This window comes from Carassius gibelio, chromosome B2, assembly GCF_023724105.1.
Source record: "Carassius gibelio isolate Cgi1373 ecotype wild population from Czech Republic chromosome B2, carGib1.2-hapl.c, whole genome shotgun sequence".
NCBI lineage: Eukaryota > Metazoa > Chordata > Actinopteri > Cypriniformes > Cyprinidae > Carassius > Carassius gibelio.
The window spans coordinates 25,728,039-25,745,657 of NC_068397.1; the positions used below are offsets into that span (position 1 = coordinate 25,728,039).

The 17,619-nt window shown below is 37.9% G+C and overlaps 2 protein-coding genes across 4 annotated transcripts; both read right to left on the reverse strand.

Annotated features, from left to right (window-relative positions):
* Positions 1 to 329: 329 nt before the first annotated feature.
* LOC127951221 (dual specificity protein phosphatase 14) lies at positions 330 to 3,138 on the reverse strand. 2 transcript variants are annotated; one of them, XM_052549019.1, is made up of 2 exons: positions 3,036 to 3,138; positions 330 to 1,961 (listed from the first exon to the last, which is right to left on the reverse strand). In XM_052549019.1, the coding sequence occupies exons 1-2, from the start codon at positions 3,099 to 3,101 to the stop codon at positions 1,443 to 1,445; spliced, it is 585 nt and encodes a 194-aa protein (XP_052404979.1). In that variant the 5' UTR covers positions 3,102 to 3,138; the 3' UTR covers positions 330 to 1,442. The 2 variants fall into 2 exon arrangements, with proteins under 2 accessions (XP_052404979.1, XP_052404980.1); XM_052549020.1 differs by having other exon boundaries at positions 333 to 1,961; positions 2,811 to 3,092.
* A 617-nt stretch (positions 3,139 to 3,755) lies between these two features.
* Positions 3,756 to 17,452, reverse strand: LOC127950995 (kinesin-1 heavy chain). 2 transcript variants are annotated; one of them, XM_052548541.1, is made up of 26 exons: positions 17,124 to 17,452; positions 14,379 to 14,466; positions 14,215 to 14,288; positions 13,478 to 13,582; positions 13,310 to 13,358; positions 13,090 to 13,145; positions 12,856 to 12,943; positions 12,580 to 12,704; positions 11,424 to 11,528; positions 10,221 to 10,366; positions 9,885 to 10,033; positions 9,409 to 9,617; positions 9,180 to 9,248; positions 8,870 to 9,076; positions 8,627 to 8,770; positions 8,187 to 8,372; positions 7,932 to 8,049; positions 7,791 to 7,846; positions 7,602 to 7,711; positions 7,284 to 7,385; positions 7,002 to 7,062; positions 6,824 to 6,895; positions 6,564 to 6,668; positions 6,031 to 6,247; positions 5,555 to 5,690; positions 3,756 to 5,296 (listed from the first exon to the last, which is right to left on the reverse strand). In XM_052548541.1, exons 1-26 carry the CDS (start codon positions 17,247 to 17,249, stop codon positions 5,293 to 5,295), a joined length of 2,907 nt encoding a protein of 968 aa, XP_052404501.1. In that variant the 5' UTR covers positions 17,250 to 17,452; the 3' UTR covers positions 3,756 to 5,292. The 2 variants fall into 2 exon arrangements, with proteins under 2 accessions (XP_052404501.1, XP_052404500.1); XM_052548540.1 differs by having other exon boundaries at positions 8,187 to 8,375; positions 17,124 to 17,451.
* Positions 17,453 to 17,619: the final 167 nt, after the last annotated feature.

A 17,619-nucleotide genomic window follows, 5' to 3' on the forward strand; every position in this document is an offset into this window, starting at 1 on the left:
TTGAGGGTGAATAAATTATGGCAGAATTTTCGGGTGGACTATCCCTTTTAATATTTTCTACACAGTACTTTCTAAAATTAGACGAAATCCATATAGAAAAAGGACAGAAGGAGATTTCAGTTTTTCTGTTCAGAGTTCTGTTCTGTTTGAAATGGAGTAGCCAAGATATTATTTAAAAAATTCACCTTTTGTGTTTCATAAGTCAAGTGGAATTGGAACATTTGCACTTACCCAAGGCTCTAAACCGATCTGGCTCCTGCTTTACCAGTCTAGAATAAAAGGCAGATTTGAGTGCAGCACAGTTTATAAAGCACTCTCATTTTCTCCTGGTTAGTATGATCTGATGAGCTGATCTGATCCAGAACAATTTTCAAGGGCCCCTACATTACCAAATTATAATAGGCCTATTTAAAAATTGACCAATATCGAGTTGTTGATATTGGCAAATTGGTGAACCACAATTGCTCCAGAAGTTTTAAGAACTATATATTCTTAAATAAAATCAATAGTGTAGCAAAAAGACTGCTTATTTGCACCACTTCAGATTTTAAATCAGTGCAACAAACTATTTTGCATATGACCTTTTCTTATTTTACTGTAGTATCAGTACTTAGAGACTTGGTCCATGGTGTCTCATAAACACTTATGAGACACCACGTGACGTGTTTGAGAGAGCTGCCTTAAGTTAACCTCTATAGGAAATGAAACAAAGGTAAACTAATGCACCTAGTTTGCAATGACTTCTAGCAATTGTTGAAGACACCCTAGTGGTCTGCAGTAAAGGAAATGGCATGTAGAAAAATTACTTTGACATGCCCTTTATAGCAATCAAATAAACCAAAGTCATATACAGTCACAAAACAAAACTGTACAGATACACCTGCCTACAGGAGGTGCTTGAACTACAATGATCTGAAACAATATATATGTTACACTAACCAACAACGATATCCCAGAAAATCTCACCTGATACATGAATTTCTAAGGCCTCTAAATGATCAGAATAATCTTAATCTTTGCTGAAAAAAAGTTTGTTGGACACAATCATCTACATGCCTTCTGCCCTCTGACTGATAGTTCATACATTTAATCTGAGCCCTCTTATTATAGTTTTAGTCTTACATTTAAAATAATTCTGGTTGTGGTTCACGTCTTTGGGATGTGAAATCTTTAATGATTTTCATTAGCTTAAACATAATAATAAATGTTATATTGTTAAATAAATATTTCAAGATGAACTTTTAATGGGCTGACGCAATGTAGATTTACTTGATTATCCGTGCATTTTATGTGTTAAAATCTATACATCAAAAAAGTTACAACAGACTCAGTTATCATTGTATTATACTGAAATATATGTTTTACTTACAATTAAATACTACAGAGCTATTTGTTTTACACACACACACTATAAAAATATGTCCAGTTCAGGGTGTCCAGAATTAAACATCCAGGCAGTATGAGGAGTCCTGTGTGAGCTGGATGGCCTCTGGTAGGACGCCCTGTGAGGTGGACACCATCCTGATGCTGTTGCTGTGGGTCAGTTTCCTCTCATACTGAAGCAGTTGTCTCCAGAAGCCTGCATTTGGTCGAATGAAGGGCCGTGCTGCCAGAACCCGCTGATGAGCCTGAAGTAGCGAGAGACCCTCAAAGCGCATGAGATACACCATGATAAGAGACGGAGACCTGCTTCTCCCGGCCGAGCAGAACACCAGAGAGCTTCCAGAGCAGTTCTGCTGGATCTGCTCAGAAACCCTGTCAAAGTGCTGCTCCAGAGGGGCGTGAGGACGGTCCTCCACCGGCACCCAAACGCACTTCACCCCCTGATACTCGGGACAGGGGTATTCAGCGCAGGCGTTCACCAGCAAAGTGATGCCTCTGTGCTCCAGCGCTGACTGATTCACGGCCTCCACTCCACTCAGGTACAGACTCGGGCTGATCTGAGAGATCATCACTGTGAGCTTAAGGGAGAAATAATACATCAAAAGTTCATTTCTCGAATTAACTAATCTGAAATACATAAGCATATTTATCACGCTTATAATGAAATAAAAAGTTTTACAAGTACAAATATTCCATATTGAATCTTAATTAATGTAAGCTCATACAAATGCATATATGCTACGAAGTTAAGTAAATTTGAAAAATATTATTTTATCAATTTGCTTCAATACAATAACAGTATTCATTCATTTGGAAAACTACTTAATTTAGCTCTCTTTATTATACAACATTTAGTATTATTATCTTTCCAGTATAAATATTACTACAGTATAAATGGGTTTTTATATATTAAAATATATTGATTCCTTTTATATGTACATGTATATTTATAAAATTTTTGGGGTCCATGACATCATTAACCCATTCTCACCATAAAATATATCTTTTCATTTATATAAAGCTCTAAAACCTTACTGGCTGAGGTTTTAGTGCACTTCCTATAAATATTGAAATAATAAAGTGTCTCAATTAAGTATGTGCAATTTCACATGATTAGTGAAAATTGTCACATTGTGACCAGAATGTTTGGTACATTATTATTTTTAAGGTGTCTATTATTAATATATGAATTGACATATATTTAGTTTTGTTTATTGTGGTGATAGAATGAGTAAACATGTTTATGATCTCAACAGTGGCCGGTGGGATAACAGTGAACGCAGGCTTAGTATGCTATTAAAGGACACTGTTGTAGGCTAACGTTACATGAATTGCCTCAACTAGGACCTACCTAACAGCTTTAGTGAGTAACAAAATTGTGCTCTAACTGACAGCAGACGATTTTAAACATGCAACCCTTAGTTTACCTCAGAGCTTCGAGGACTAAGACAACACTTTCATTCAGTCTTTCCTTTGGCTTTGGTGCATGTTTGTCTAATACAAGCAGCTTTACTTTGCAGCAGCAGCATTATAAAGAACACAAGCACCGTCACGAAACAATATCAAAGTTTTAGTACACCACTTATGTAGCCTTAAGACATATGGTTTTGCTACCATAGAAAGATTACTCAGAAAATAAAAATAATCCGTACGTAACACGCATCACGTTCGCCATTGGCAAACTGCAGCAGCCCGACGGGAGCCCCCAGTGGACACATATCGGTACTGAAGGCGTTCTCTTAAAGGGACAGTTCACTAAAAAAATAAAACCAATCAACATTTACTCACCCCGTCTTTCCAAACCTTTTAAATTAATAAAAAATACCTACAAAACAACAACAAAAAAGCTAATGTTAAATAAACGTAAATAGCCAGCAGAAAATAAAGTCTGCACACGGTTATATAGGTATGAATGAGGAATTGGATTAGATTTTTTTTTCATGTATACAAGAAACACAAGATTGTTGTTTTTTTTTTTATTATTATTATTATTTGCATCTTGCATTAATTATGTTTTTTTTTTCTATTGCATTAAAGGGTTTTTACCATTAATATGTATAAGAATACCTTAAGGTAATTTGGATATCGTATGGTGCTTTTTTTTAATATATATATTACTTTTAACTTTTTTTTTTAAAATAAAAGCCATCCAAATTAACTTACAATGTCAGGGACAGGGACAATGAAATTGTTCACATGTATGTTGTTTTACATTTTAAATGAAGTAAAAATGGCAGATAAAAATCTGCGTGAATGGCAAAAAGCTATTTTCATTGTCATTTGAGAGTGTGGCACTGTTAAGTCATGTTGCAATCAAAATGACAAGTCAACGAGTCAAAGATAGCAATACAAAATTGAAAAACAGAGACATGTATCAGAATATTGTTTTAATCACACATACATGCAGTTCATCCTGAAAAAGTGTCATCAGTAATTTCATCCCCTCGCACTCTTTCCTTCAACCAGAATCTTCCAAAAACACCTTGTACTGTTGGCATGATCCAGCGCATTTGTCCATTGGTGGAACTGTTTGTCAACAAGTCATGGAGTCTCTATTACACAGTAATAAAAAGATTAGCTATTATTTTAAGTTTAATTAAATGTGTGGCATTCCCCATGAACGTCAATTAATTATCCTTCATGCACTGAAATGGAAGAATTTAGGGCTAATAACACAACTGCGCTGGTCCTTATGACATCTCTTATAGGTACAAAACACCCAGGAAGCAATACAGCTGAAAACGATACAGAAGGTTGTCATGTCCTGAAACTCACAATTCATAAGCATTTCATTATCAATATCAGGAGTGTTAAGTGTAAACAAAAATAGTCTAGTTTGAGTAATAACGACACAGATTAGGTATTATTTCCTGCAGCATAAAAAGGAGAATTCTATCTTGAATTCAAACTAAACAACAAATGTCTGCAATGTCCTCAAGGAGATGCCAGTTATTAGGGTAAGAAACATAAGCCCGCCCACACCATCATTCTGCTAAACTGATTGGCTGATCAGTCACAGTGGCAGAGCGGGAAAGCAATGACGCCACCTGAGGACTTCTACAGATGTCAGCTGACCACTTAGACATACAAGCTCGAATACAAAGTGATGCATTAGTGAGGATACATGATGAAAAAGTTAGAATACAGACGTTTATGACTGTTAAAATAAGAACTTAGATATGCAAGATGTGATCTGTGAAAAGCAGGACAGGACAACCTTCAGCTGTTTGGCTAAAAAAAACAAGATCAACATCAAAATCTAACCATTAGCCTTTTCAACCGCAAGTTTAAATTGAAATACTTCCGGCATTAGCCTGCTGTGTAGGCCTGGTTACTCAAGTCTACAGTCCTTTCTACATTCCCCTTTAGTAACTACAGGTAGTAAAACCCATTTGGTTTCCGATCTGAATCTGTTCAGAGTGCTTTCACAAAGGTATATCTGAGTTTGTAGTGATACAGGAGATCCGCTGAAAAGCACGCTTGGATGTCCCCAATTTAGGGCTTTTTCTATTCAAGCTTGCTGCAGTCTGACGCTCACCCGTATGAAATCGGGCCAGGAGCGAGGTCTTTTGCAGTTATCAGGCAGTAGCTTAATCAGAGGTTACAGGTGTGCAGAGAGCAGCTGAAGACGGATAAGAACTGATTGCACTGGCTTCTGTCAATTGTTCACTTTGCTTACATTTATTCTTGATTTCCTTTTTATATCATGTGTAATGTGTGAGAGTGCAATATTCATAAAATTATTTGCTTTGGAGGGAAAAAAAGATGGGGAGTGGAACTGTACAGCCATGAATGTTTCGATTCGGACGTCCTCCCATGATGTGCACCGGCAGGAGGGATTATGTTAATGGAATGACAGATCTCCATGAAGACTTCTTGCAGCTTTGGTAGTGAGGGAAAAACTCATCTTCAGCTAAACAAGACGAGAAGAACTGGCAGTGAGAATACTGGATCCAATAAAGTTGTGCTTCACAAACCCAAGGATTTCATACTCCCATGTGGGGAGCCCATGATTATTATTATTAATAAGAATTTTAATTATTAGACACTGAAGTAAATAAAAAAAAAAATTCCATAAACTAAGCTGTTGCACTAGAAGTGGGTCAGTAAATGTGCCATTGTGGTCTTCCTTCAAACAGAAGCCACAGATTCTTTCTTAAACTGTACAAACCTCTTCTCTGGTTTAGCTCCACCTCCTCTGATTGGAATAGGTTGGCTGTTCTGGAAGAGTACACCACCACCTCCACGCACCACGCTGGGGTGTGTAGGAGAAGCTACGGGCTGCTGCCCAGGCCTGATGGGTTTAGCTATAACCAAAAAATACAAGTAAATCATGAGAGAAAATACTTTTTCTTTTTTGTTGCGTTAAAGGAGAAGTTCACGTTCAGAACGAATTTACTTGTTCACTCACTCCCTACTGACTTGCATAGAAGGAAAAAAAATACAATGGAAGTCTATGGTGCTCATCAACTGTTCAGAGCCCAACATTTTTCAAAATATCTTCTTGTGTGCTCAACAGGAGGAGGAAGCTCATACAGGTTTGGAACAAGTGTTGAGTGAGTAAATGACAGTATTTTCATTCTGAAAGTTAATTTTACTCCTTTATTTTGAATCAAGGTGCCTGTGCTTGTGTAAATGTTCAGTCACCTATCTGTGCGGAGTGTCCTCTGCGGGCCATGTTTTTGGCTCTCACGGCCTCTTTGATGCGGTCCACCTCTGTCTGGTAGCGCTTGCGGTCACGGGACGCGTTCTCTTTGGCCTCTTTGAGTGCTGACTCTAGAGCCTTCACACGCTCCGCCGTCGCCCGCAGACGCTTCTCCAGTTTAGGAAGCTCACAGCGCAGGTCAGCGTTATCACGCACCAGCTAAAGACAGAAAAACAACAGTGAGTGAAAGAGAGAAATCTAGTTTACAACAATCACTATTGTTTTTTATTAGAAAGTATTTTGTTATTGTTTATCTTAAATTATGCATATTACTTCGGAAATATGAACCTAAAAACATCTGTCATGAAACTAAAACATACTAAAATTGGCAATAAAGACTAAAGAGTAAGAGGAAAAATGTTAGATGCATAAGCAAAATAAAACAGCACTTTTTGTACATTTTGATTTTGAACAAGTAAAAACATTTACTAACGTGTGAATCATATTAAGAGACCTTTTTTTGGTTTGGATTTACCTGTTTATGGACCTTGGTGAGTTGTTCTAGATTGTTTTCCAGGAAAGAGATCTTCTGCTTCTGAGCAGCACTGCCACCAGTTTCATCAGAGTCCATCTCTGCACTCTACACAAAAAAATCCTTCTATTAAATACCCACTAAGTTGACTACTTGGAAAGAAACACAGTATATGGATTTACACTGACATAAGTTTACTTTCAAAACAGACAAAGAATAGATATGAAAACTAAAAGGAAGACGCACAAGAGATGAACTCCTACCTTTTTTACACGAGTGGCCAGATCCTGAACAAATAGTTTCCTGAGGTTGTGCAGAGTCTGCAGCTCTTTGGCCTTAAATAGTTGAAAAATAAAGTTTTTTTGAATATACACACTACATGATGTGAATAGAACTCATCTTTAGTCGCTCTCTAGTGCTGACATGAAGAACTGCACTCACCACAGTCTCCTCCAAGCCTTTCAGATCCTGTCTGGCCTGTTCTCTGCGGTCCTGCATCATACTGTAATGTGCACACAAACCCATTAAAACAGCTCATCACTAGAGACAACTGTAATTTATTATAAATTTAATATGCAGCTGTGTATTTACGCCTAATGGAAAATTGGTTAGATTCATTACCGAAACCAGGGAAATGTAGATATCATAGAGATTCATAAACAGTTCCAGCAGTTTGACTGCTACAATAATGGAGTTGAATAGAACTGACTGTGCATTACATACGTGAGCTCGTGTAGTTTGCGGCTCTTCTCCTGGTCGGTGGATTTGAGTTTTTCATGTTCTACCCTCAAACGCTCCTGCTCCAGCAAGATCTTCTGATTCAGGCTAGAGAGAGGAGAGAATTTATTAGCTATTAGGGTGTTATTATAAATACTTCTGTGAATCAAGGGCTGCTAGTCTGAAGTTTAACTTTGATATTATGTTATAGGTGAGTTCTGACTGTGTTTCTACTTCTGGAAATCAGTCAGTACATTAACACACACTTCACCAGTTCAGTTTCGGACTGAAATTGCTTTGTCAACTGAAATGCATGTATCATACTCTTGTAGATCTGTAATGAGTTTCTCTTTGGTTTCCAGTTCATCTCTCAGGCTGCTGAGCTGTTTCTGATGGGCCTCTCTGTGACTCTGGATCTGCTTCTCAACCGCTTCCTAAACACACAAATATACACTCGTATTAAAAAACAAGCCCATTTGTGTGTGTGTGCGCGTGTGTATACACATTTCTTACCTTGACCTCATTGGCACTCTGAATCTCACTCTCTTTCTCCATTGCAGTGACCTTCTCTGTTGTCACAAACACAGACAAAGCGTTGGAAGCAGAAACTACTGTATTATTTTGAAATGTTTTCGAATATGATCCTGTGTGTACCCTGTGCACTGATTTTGACCAGCTCTTCATTGAGAGAGTCCACATCCTCCTCAAGCTGTCTCTTCTTGTGCTCTACATTCTGCAGATACTCCGTCAGAGACTTAATCTTTGCCTCGTGCTGCAAAACAAACATTCATTTGTTAATATCAAATATGTATTTATTCATATCATTATGGTTCAGTAGATTAATGCAGGGTTTGCCATGAAAGAAATAACTTCAGAACTTGAGAAGGAGGCAAGAGTGTAAGACCGTACCTGGGAGATGAGTAAATGGCATGCTGCAAGCTCCTTCTCAGTTTCATCCATGGTTTTGTTGCTCTCAGACTGAGTGTTTTCTAGCTGCTTGCAACGTTTGACCATTGATTTGACTTCGGACTTCATCTTACTGATGTAGAGTCTGGCTACAGTGAACTCTTCATCTATAAGACCACTGCCCTCGTGCTGCTGCGGAGAGAGAGATACCTCAGTATCGCTCAGCTTTGAACTCGAAGTTATGGTTATTAAAGCTACAAAAGGTACTAAATAACCAATAAAGGGGAAGTGTATAATCATTTACTGGTTATCTATTAATATATTTATATAAACACTTTATAGATACAGATATTTCGTTTAACAACTACAATAAGCCATTCATAGGCTGGTGATTATAGTTTGGCGGAACATACACACTTCACCTTACCTTAAATGTCACTCACCTTGATGTCATTGTTGCCCACTGCAATGCCAATCTCAGTCAGATCTTTTAGCAGTGATGACATCATCTCAGTTACCCTCTTCTTCTGGTGATTGGCCATTTCTTTCAGTTTCTGCAACTCTGAGTCTATAGACGCCAGAGTACTCTGGAACAGAGAATGTTTTTAAGTCAAGTTTAGCGTCATTCTTGTCATAGCAGAGTGTAGGTAAAAGACTGATGTATAATTAGCCCTTCTGGCACTTACAGACTTCTGACCAAGTTCTTCGCTGAGGGCTTCAAACTCCTTGGTTTTGTCCTCCACCTCCTGACTTTTCTGGTCGTAGTTGACAGCGAGCTCCTCCAGGGCCTGCAGCACCTCCTTCACCTCCTCTTTAGATGCATCGTTCTCCAGCTGTAAACGAGTCAGCTCTGACTGCAGGTTATCATGGTCTCTTCTTGACGAGGCCAGCAACTGCAAAACATATGCAAAAACATACACAAGCATGAATATACAAAGTGTACTTGTTAATTCTCTTTTACAGCAATTTCACATGTGCACATCAGAGTTCACAAACCTCTTCCTGGTCCAACATCTGCTGCTTGAGCTTCTCCACCAGCTGAGACTGCTGATTAATCTCTTCATCCTGGAGAGAGAGAGGAGATGCAAAACACAAAAATCAAGCTCTCATTCAAGTGCAATCAATCTCTTTAGGAAAGTCATCTTGCTTTTATTCTTCTAACCGTGACTGTAGCAACTAGGACATTTTGTAAATTCATATATATTAAAAGAAACTGTGAGTGTACCTTGTCATCAAGCTGCTTGTACATTTTGGCGAGTTCAACCTCACATTTTTCCTTCTCAACATCGGTGAGTCGGACTCCTAGCATCCCTGGCATGGGCGGCATGCTTGGTGTGGATGCAAATTTATCATTATTAATGGTGTTATCCAGCGCCAACACTTCAGCATTAATCTTCTCTTTATCAAATTGCTCCTCTGCAGGTACGCTTTCACCTGCGAAACACAAACAGAGAACTCTGAGGAAATGCAAACGGGAACTTTCAAATGTTTAAACCTAAATAAAATATTTGAGGACTTTAAAAAAAGTTAAAGGAATGTACAATGAATCTTATCAATCACTTAAGATACAAAAATGCAAAACAGAAGCATTTCATAAGTGGTTTCAGACAGCACTGCAAAGTTTTGAATGCATTAAGAACAAAACTAACACAAATGGAAAAATATAATAATATACATAATAATCATAAATAGGGATCTGACCATTTCTCCAGCGGTTGAGTTCGTTCTCCAGCCATGTGATGGTGTTTCGAAGGCTCTTGTTTCGTTCCTTCTCTCGCTCATATTTCTTCTTCCATTGCTCTGCTGTCAGCTCTACATTCAAAATCACTGTGTTCTTAATCGTCTTGGCTCTGCAAACATAAACCCAATCACAGCTGTAAACTGGTGTCTTTCTCTTCGCACAATCTTTGCATAAATATATAGTTGTAATTATTCTTGCATAAATGCATTACAAACAAGTGAGAGCAGTGACACCTTTATTATGAATGATGAGAACAGACAGTGACAGAGCTGAAGAGCATGAATGTTTCTGCTCACCTCTGTCCGAACATAAGGGTTGATTTGGTCTCGGCCTCGTTATATGAAGAAGGAGAGCAGCAGATGACGATGGTGGTCCGGCAGTTTCCACCCAGAGAATCCTGCAAGATCCTTGTCATTTTACTGTCTCTGTATGGAATGTAGGTCTGGGAAAGAAATAGATCGAACATGAATAAAACTTTTAAATATATCATGAAGTTAATTGATGAAGTAAATGTTAATAAAGTTCAATGACCACAACTGAAGGAAATAAAATAATTAATTTGTTCAAGGGTGTTTCAAGAAGCCCTTGTGCCAAACTGTTCTGCTGACAAGCAGAACACAAGGACTGTTGTGTCCTAGCATGGTAGTTTGCTGCCTATCATGTGCAGAACTGTATGTTTCTGGTTTGGTTTCAGTATAATTTTAATACAGTATTTTACTTGTACTTTAATTCCTACTTGTGTTTAAGATGTTAAACTCATAACCATTTAAAAATCTTTTACTCAAACAATAAAAACTACAGGATGCACAATACTGGCCAAATCTCACATTGTGTATGAAAGTATATGAATTTTTACCAGATTACTTAAAGATGCCACTATAAAAAAAAAAAAAAAATTCAGAACTCAAAACTTTCTCGTTAGTCTAAAAACTGCTTATATTGAAACCAGTCTGCCAAAACGACAGCTTGTGGAATGTGCCACTCTATGATAGCACTATTGTGGCTAAACACTGCCTGCGCAGAAGATGATCAACGCCTGCTTCTACATCACTGCCTGTTAAGCCCCGCCCACCAATTTCTGCATGTAGAGTAAATAACGAGGGGGCGGATGCAGATCTATGAAGAAATCAAATGATAAATATCCTTCAAGACAACAAGATGCTGTTCAGTTCCAAGTTGTCTTTTCATTGCCTTCCTTCTGATCCAGACGTTAGGAAAGAGTGGATGAACTTTATTTTTAATGAAGTTCCAGACCGCGTCAAAGAACTTGGTTCTTTTTTCACTTTTTTTTAACCACGGATTCGTTTACAAACTAGGAACAAGTCGACGCAGGATTTTCAGAAAGACTGAAACTAAAAGACATTTCTGTGATGCTGTGTCGAATATAATATACACAACTCATACACGCCTGCCTCACAGCTCCAGGACCTAAACGCAGAACTGAGTGTACAGATACATATGTGCCTGTGTGTGTGTGTGTGTGTGTGTGAGAGACTCACCGAGCTCTCAGCTAAGGCTGATATCACGTTGCCCAGAGATGACAGAGACTTGTTGATGTTTTTGGCTTCATCCAGCACAGCGCCTTCAGCTCCTGTTTTACTGACCTGTGAGAACAGAAAGTTTAACACACTCAACTCATGTTTTACTGCACTACACGATAGGGGTAGCACTGACTAATCAACTTTAATGTCCTGCCAATGTGTTTTAAGCTTGACATCGACTAGTCGCTGGTCCTATAAAGGGCACAACAGTTCAAATTCAGGATAATATTTAAAGTCCACATTTACACTCCATTTCTAAACACTTAAAATTACCAATAAATGCATAAACCAAAAGCGCTCCACAAAGTTAATCACCGATTTAATCTAATGAGCTGCTGCATTGTAATGCACACACATAGGCTACAGACAGTAGCTCACACATCACACATGCAGATTCACTCAATAGCACGCAAATGTATTGTCAACATTGTTCTGTGATTTCTGAATAATATAGCTTAGAAACTGAAAGGTTCTAGCACATATTTCTAAACTAAATCCCACAACTTCACTATTAGTAGAGAGATGCTGCCAGGTAGAATGAATACACGGAAGTGGAAAAAAGAAGTGCTGGTATAAGTGGAACTGGACATCACTATTCTCTCCACAATCTCTGATGAAATCGGCTGCGTTTTTTATGCATTAGTGCGGTTTTGAACTTATTTTTGGAATTTACTTACTTGGCCTTTCCAGGAGTTTACCAGTTTAAAATGATGTGATCACAAAACCCCGCTTTTCATTTTTAAGGTATTGTTTTAATTATAATGTACTGATTCAAATGAGTAAATCATTAACTATTTATTATTCTACTACTCTGTGTGCCCCCCCTGAAATTCTCTGGCGAACGAGCAGAAATCTGTGAGAAATATAAATATAAAAGAACTGCTAAAACTGAGCTGTTATAAGAGCAATTGTTATGTGGGCAGCGCTGTGTCACATGCCATAGCATAGATGTGCATAAACTGTTCGTGTCTCAGACCAACGTTCAGGCTTATTTGATCATTAATGACACGATCAGCAACTAGTCGACTTTGACTTTCAAACACATAAAAGTCGACTTGAATAAAATCTGAAGTCGTTCAACCCCTACTACAAGACAAAAGTCTGACACACACACCTTCTCACTGCCTGCCAAGTCGACTAGGTAGAGTTTCCCGCTGAGCTTCTGTTCTGTCTGTGTGTTCTCCTGCTTCACATTGATCAGGAAGATACTGTGACTCCTGGAGCTGTGTTCATTCATGTCTGAGACACACACAGAGACATTATTACAACGAAGCCCACACAGCATTGTTTACAAGCATTAGCTCAATGAAGGAACAAGATGTTACAGTTTCCTGGTAAGATCTGTTTTAGTCTGTTTAAGGAAATATTTATTCTCTATGTGCATTCATACTTGTCACAGCTACATGTCTGTTAGATTTGCCCTCGTCAATAGTGTCCATCACCTCGTCTGGACTGGAAACAAATCGCTCAGTGCAGCCCTAAAACCAGAAGGACACACGATTACACTAAACAACTTACATTCTTTAAAGAACAACGGTAATTACCACTTTGTGCAAAGATTTTAATGGGGCACTGCCTGGTAACTTTGGTGACGGTGATGGGACATCAGGTTTCATGAACTCACCTTGACATAAGGAACCCTGTTTTTGTCTTCATGTACAGATAAATTAGTCTTTGAAACTAAAAGACAACAAGAGAGAGCGAAAGAAAGAAACATTATGTCACAACAAAAGCAGCATTATAATTGTTGTACTACTGAGTTTTAGATGATCTGAACATCATTAGAAGTGCTTTTAAGATGAAGTGGCTATCAGGCGTAAGGTTAAAACAGTCACCACACTCACCATCCAACAGGTCCCGAATCTTATCCATATAAATCTCAAAATATGACACCTGACAATAAGTAAGAACACAATCAAAAGAGCATATATAAATATGAAGCAATATGTCAAGTTTTTAAAGAATAAGAAGAAATGCTGATAATAAAATAGTGTGCAAAGGCAAAGACTTACTTTAATGTGGAACTCCAGGTTTTCATCCATAGAGTAAATATAGTTAAAGATGTCTTGTACAATTCTGGGAATGATTCCCATTCCATCTGTGTCATGGAGATTTCCCTAAAGAACAAACACAATACCTCATTCATAAAAGTAGAATAAACATTGTGTAAAGACACCTGTTTTCTTCATTACATGGTTCACACTATGGCTTAAGAGCTTGGTCAGTAAAATGTATTATGATTCTGAAAAAGTCTTATGCTCGCCAAGTCTGCATTCATTTGATCAAAAATACAGTTCAAAACTCTAATACAGTACACTACTGAAATATTCAGTGTCATATGATGCATGAGAAACATTCTTATATTTTGATTGTGTTTTTTTCAGGATTCTTTGATGAATAGGAAATTTAAAGAATAGCATTTATTTTCCTTCTTTTGTAATATTATATAATGTCTTTATGGTCACTTTTGTCACTTTAATGTTTCCTTCCTTGCTAAATAAATATATCAATTAAAAAACAAATCTGACCCCAAACATTTGTATACTGAACACCTTAAGCCTCAACCTGCTACACACTCAAAAACGACCCTAAAAAGAAAGTATATATGACACATGAACCATATAGATCTTCCAGACACAAGGTATGGGGAAAATATTCATATTTACATGTGATTATGTAATAGTGTTTGGCATAGAAATTATGACTTTTTATTTTCACCAGAGATATGTCAGCTGTATTTCTCCCTCACCTCCATTGTGTGCGTTTTGCCCGAGGATGTCTGACCATAGGCGAAAATGGTTCCATTATAGCCACCAAGTACATCTGTGAGAACAGGACCATGCTTAAAACTTATTCCATGTTCTGCTTTTTGCTTTGATTCAGAGGTCTATCAAGTGACCTTTTTGCTTTTACCTTTGACGATTTGTTGAGCGCAGGCTGTGTACACTTGCTCCTGAGACGTATTGGACTGGAAAACTCTGTCAAACACATACGGCCTACCCTGTGGAGAAAAGAAAGCCCATTCAGGACAAGTACAATTAAATCACTGAACTGAGGTTTTCAAGAGTTACGGTGACAATACATGCAACAGCCTGAATTGTTACAGGATAAACAGCTTGGATTGATTTATCAGCTGACTACGGTAGATGTGAAAGAATGAAGATCTGTGCAAGTAATTTGTACAATTAATTAAAAACTGCAGCATGAACGTAAATGGCATATACTGTTGTCTCAAAGGAACGTGGTGGTTATACCACCATAATTACTAAGAAATTATAAAATCATTCATTTACTGGCTCCAAGTTTTATTGCATAATATTAAATACTACTACTAATAAAAAAAAATCTATAACATTACTTTCAATATATTAAAATAACTTACTATTACTAAAATGTAGCATTTAGGTTTGCTGGGATTAAAACTTGAATGAGCAAAAAAAAAATTTATACAAAGTATCGCAGTCTACCCCAACGTGTATTTGATTAAATTTATTCATTTAGCAGAAATGTTTATCCAAAGCAACTTACAATTGATGCAACATGAAAAATACAACAAGTGATTTATCTTAAGTCTGTTTACATCCAACTTTATTGCATGTTACTGGGGTGTTAGGACCCACACAGACTACAGAGTGAGAATCCCCTGCTGCCCTCACTAACACCTCTTCCAACAGCAACCTTGTTTTTCCCAGGATGTCTCCCATCCAGGTACTGACCAGTCTCAGCCCTGCTTAGCTTCAGTGGGCAACCAGTCCTGGGCTGCAGGGTGATATGGCTGTGGCAAAAACATTTTAATATTTCTTTTATGAACTGATAAAGATGGTCAATATCAGTGAAACAGATTACCAGTTTCAATCTACAATGCTCACCATAATAAGCTTTTACTCTTATGCTTGGGCTGGACACAATACTGATACAGAAGCAAGGCCAGACTCTTGTGAGAAGAGAACATTTTCCCAGAGTTAAATCGAGACGCTCTCTTAGACACACAGAGGCCCAGGGACTGCACAGGGTGGAGCGCTCTATTTCCAAAGCATTATCTCACCTTCCTTCTAGTGCTAACACACTCTTTTCAAATGACTGTGGATAATCTTGAAGGAGTCTCTCTACAATTCCTGAGCATTCTCTCACGTTATCTTCATACACACAAGAGGACTATTAAGAGAGCGAGCACTGAACAAAAACAAACATATCCATCTTTCAGAACCGTACCCAGGACAGGAATACCTGACCCCCAAAAAGATCATAAAAGATTTGTGAAACTGAAGGGGATGTACAAGAAAAAACTTTTTTATTTATTACATGAAAAGGGATGGTAGTCACCTGTATGATTCAGCTTGCCAAATGGCATGTTTGCTTTCAAATGCCATTCATAATACCATAGTTTAGTCAGTCTTGAAGCTTATGGCATATGACTGTCATGTTTGAACTGGGTTTAAAGATAATAAAAGCACAGTGAGAATGATTGATCAATTCTCCACACACAAGTGTTCCTGTCGTTCAGTGGTAGAGCATTGCGTTAACAGCGCAAAAGGTTGTGGGCTTAATTTCCAGGGAACATACATACTGGTAAAAATTTGTTTTTAAAAAGTAGCCAGAATGCACTAAGTCGCTTTGGAAAAAAGAGTCTGCTAAATGCATAAATGTAAATACATGTAGATGCCAATGCAACACTAATATTTCTGCAAATACATAGGATGTTAATTTCAGGTCTTTGGATCAATAGATGACTAGTTTTATAGATTAATAGGTATGTGCTAGAAAAAGAGGTTTAACCAAGCTTTTGTTTTCAAATTATCCAATAAGCAACCTGATGTCCAATTTCACCTGTCAATCACAAACATTTAAGTAAATGTGACTGCTGATGTTATAAAGAGCAGGAGTTTTCAAACTAGTGTCCAATAAACTTTCATGTTTCTGTAAGGGTTTATAAAAAATTAAAATATTGGATTGGCATTTCGATTATTTGCCTAGGTTAATTACGATAACAACATAAAATTTAGTTAATTTACCAAATGACATTGTCTTGTTACAAAACTTCACATTTTCACACACATACATCATAAATTGGTATTTATGAATGACAATATGTAGCTTCATTATTGCCTAATATTGCTAAATATTAATAAAAGAAATTGGGACATATTTGTCGAAACGTTTGATTTTCTCTCAGTATTTACAAACGCACACAAAATATGGACAGTTTCCTGCTCATTCAACATATATCTAACGTTACACCCAAACTTACAATTGTATTGTATTGTATTGCGTGTATAAAATAATAATATAAAACTATAAGGTGCAACCACTACTTATCATAAACTGAATAAATAAAAATAAAATACGTTTTCGCTGTCCTAAAAGTGTATAACTGTGTTTCCGCGTTGACTGTGCAGGGCTGGCTAACACGGTTAGCATGAAGCTCATGAGAAAACGACACTGAAATTAACTAAATTAACATTTATGTCCGAATGAAACGGTCGGTTTCGAGTAACACCGGAGCTGATACAGAGGCTGGTGTCGGTGTCAAATATTCAGATGAACAGCTCTTGACAAATTCTGGTTCTGATGGACTGCGCTCATTAGCATTAGCCGCTCGCGCGAAACCAACCGAAAAATAAAGGATACGAAATAACTCAGTCCAAACATAACACTCACCCCGATCACGACGCTGTCCTCTCCCTGAAATCTGGCGATGTATTTGTCCCCCCTCGTCACCTCCGAGCTATTCAATGGCCTGAAACGGCACATGACTTTAATGGTGCACTCCGCCGGGTCCGCCATTTTCCCCCGGTTACCGAATCACGAGAATACCGGCCAAAACACACGCACACATACGGATACAGACACGGTTGGAGGAGTGGGGACACCGCCTCGCTCCAAAATCCCGGCCTGGGTTGTTGTTTCCCGGCCCGTGTGACAACACAGAAAGAGCCGCGTTGGAGGATCAGCCGGCCTCCGGTTCGGTGACGTCACTTCGCACTCGTCACCGTCACGGAGATTAACATAAAATAACGAGCAGAAAATAATAGATTATATGGCAAACAAAAAATTGTCTAATGACTTAAAATTACCCCCAAACTGAAATTAAAATTCCACAAAAATTAAAGGTGACATTAAATCATATTAAAATTTATTTTTTTATTAAAGTGAC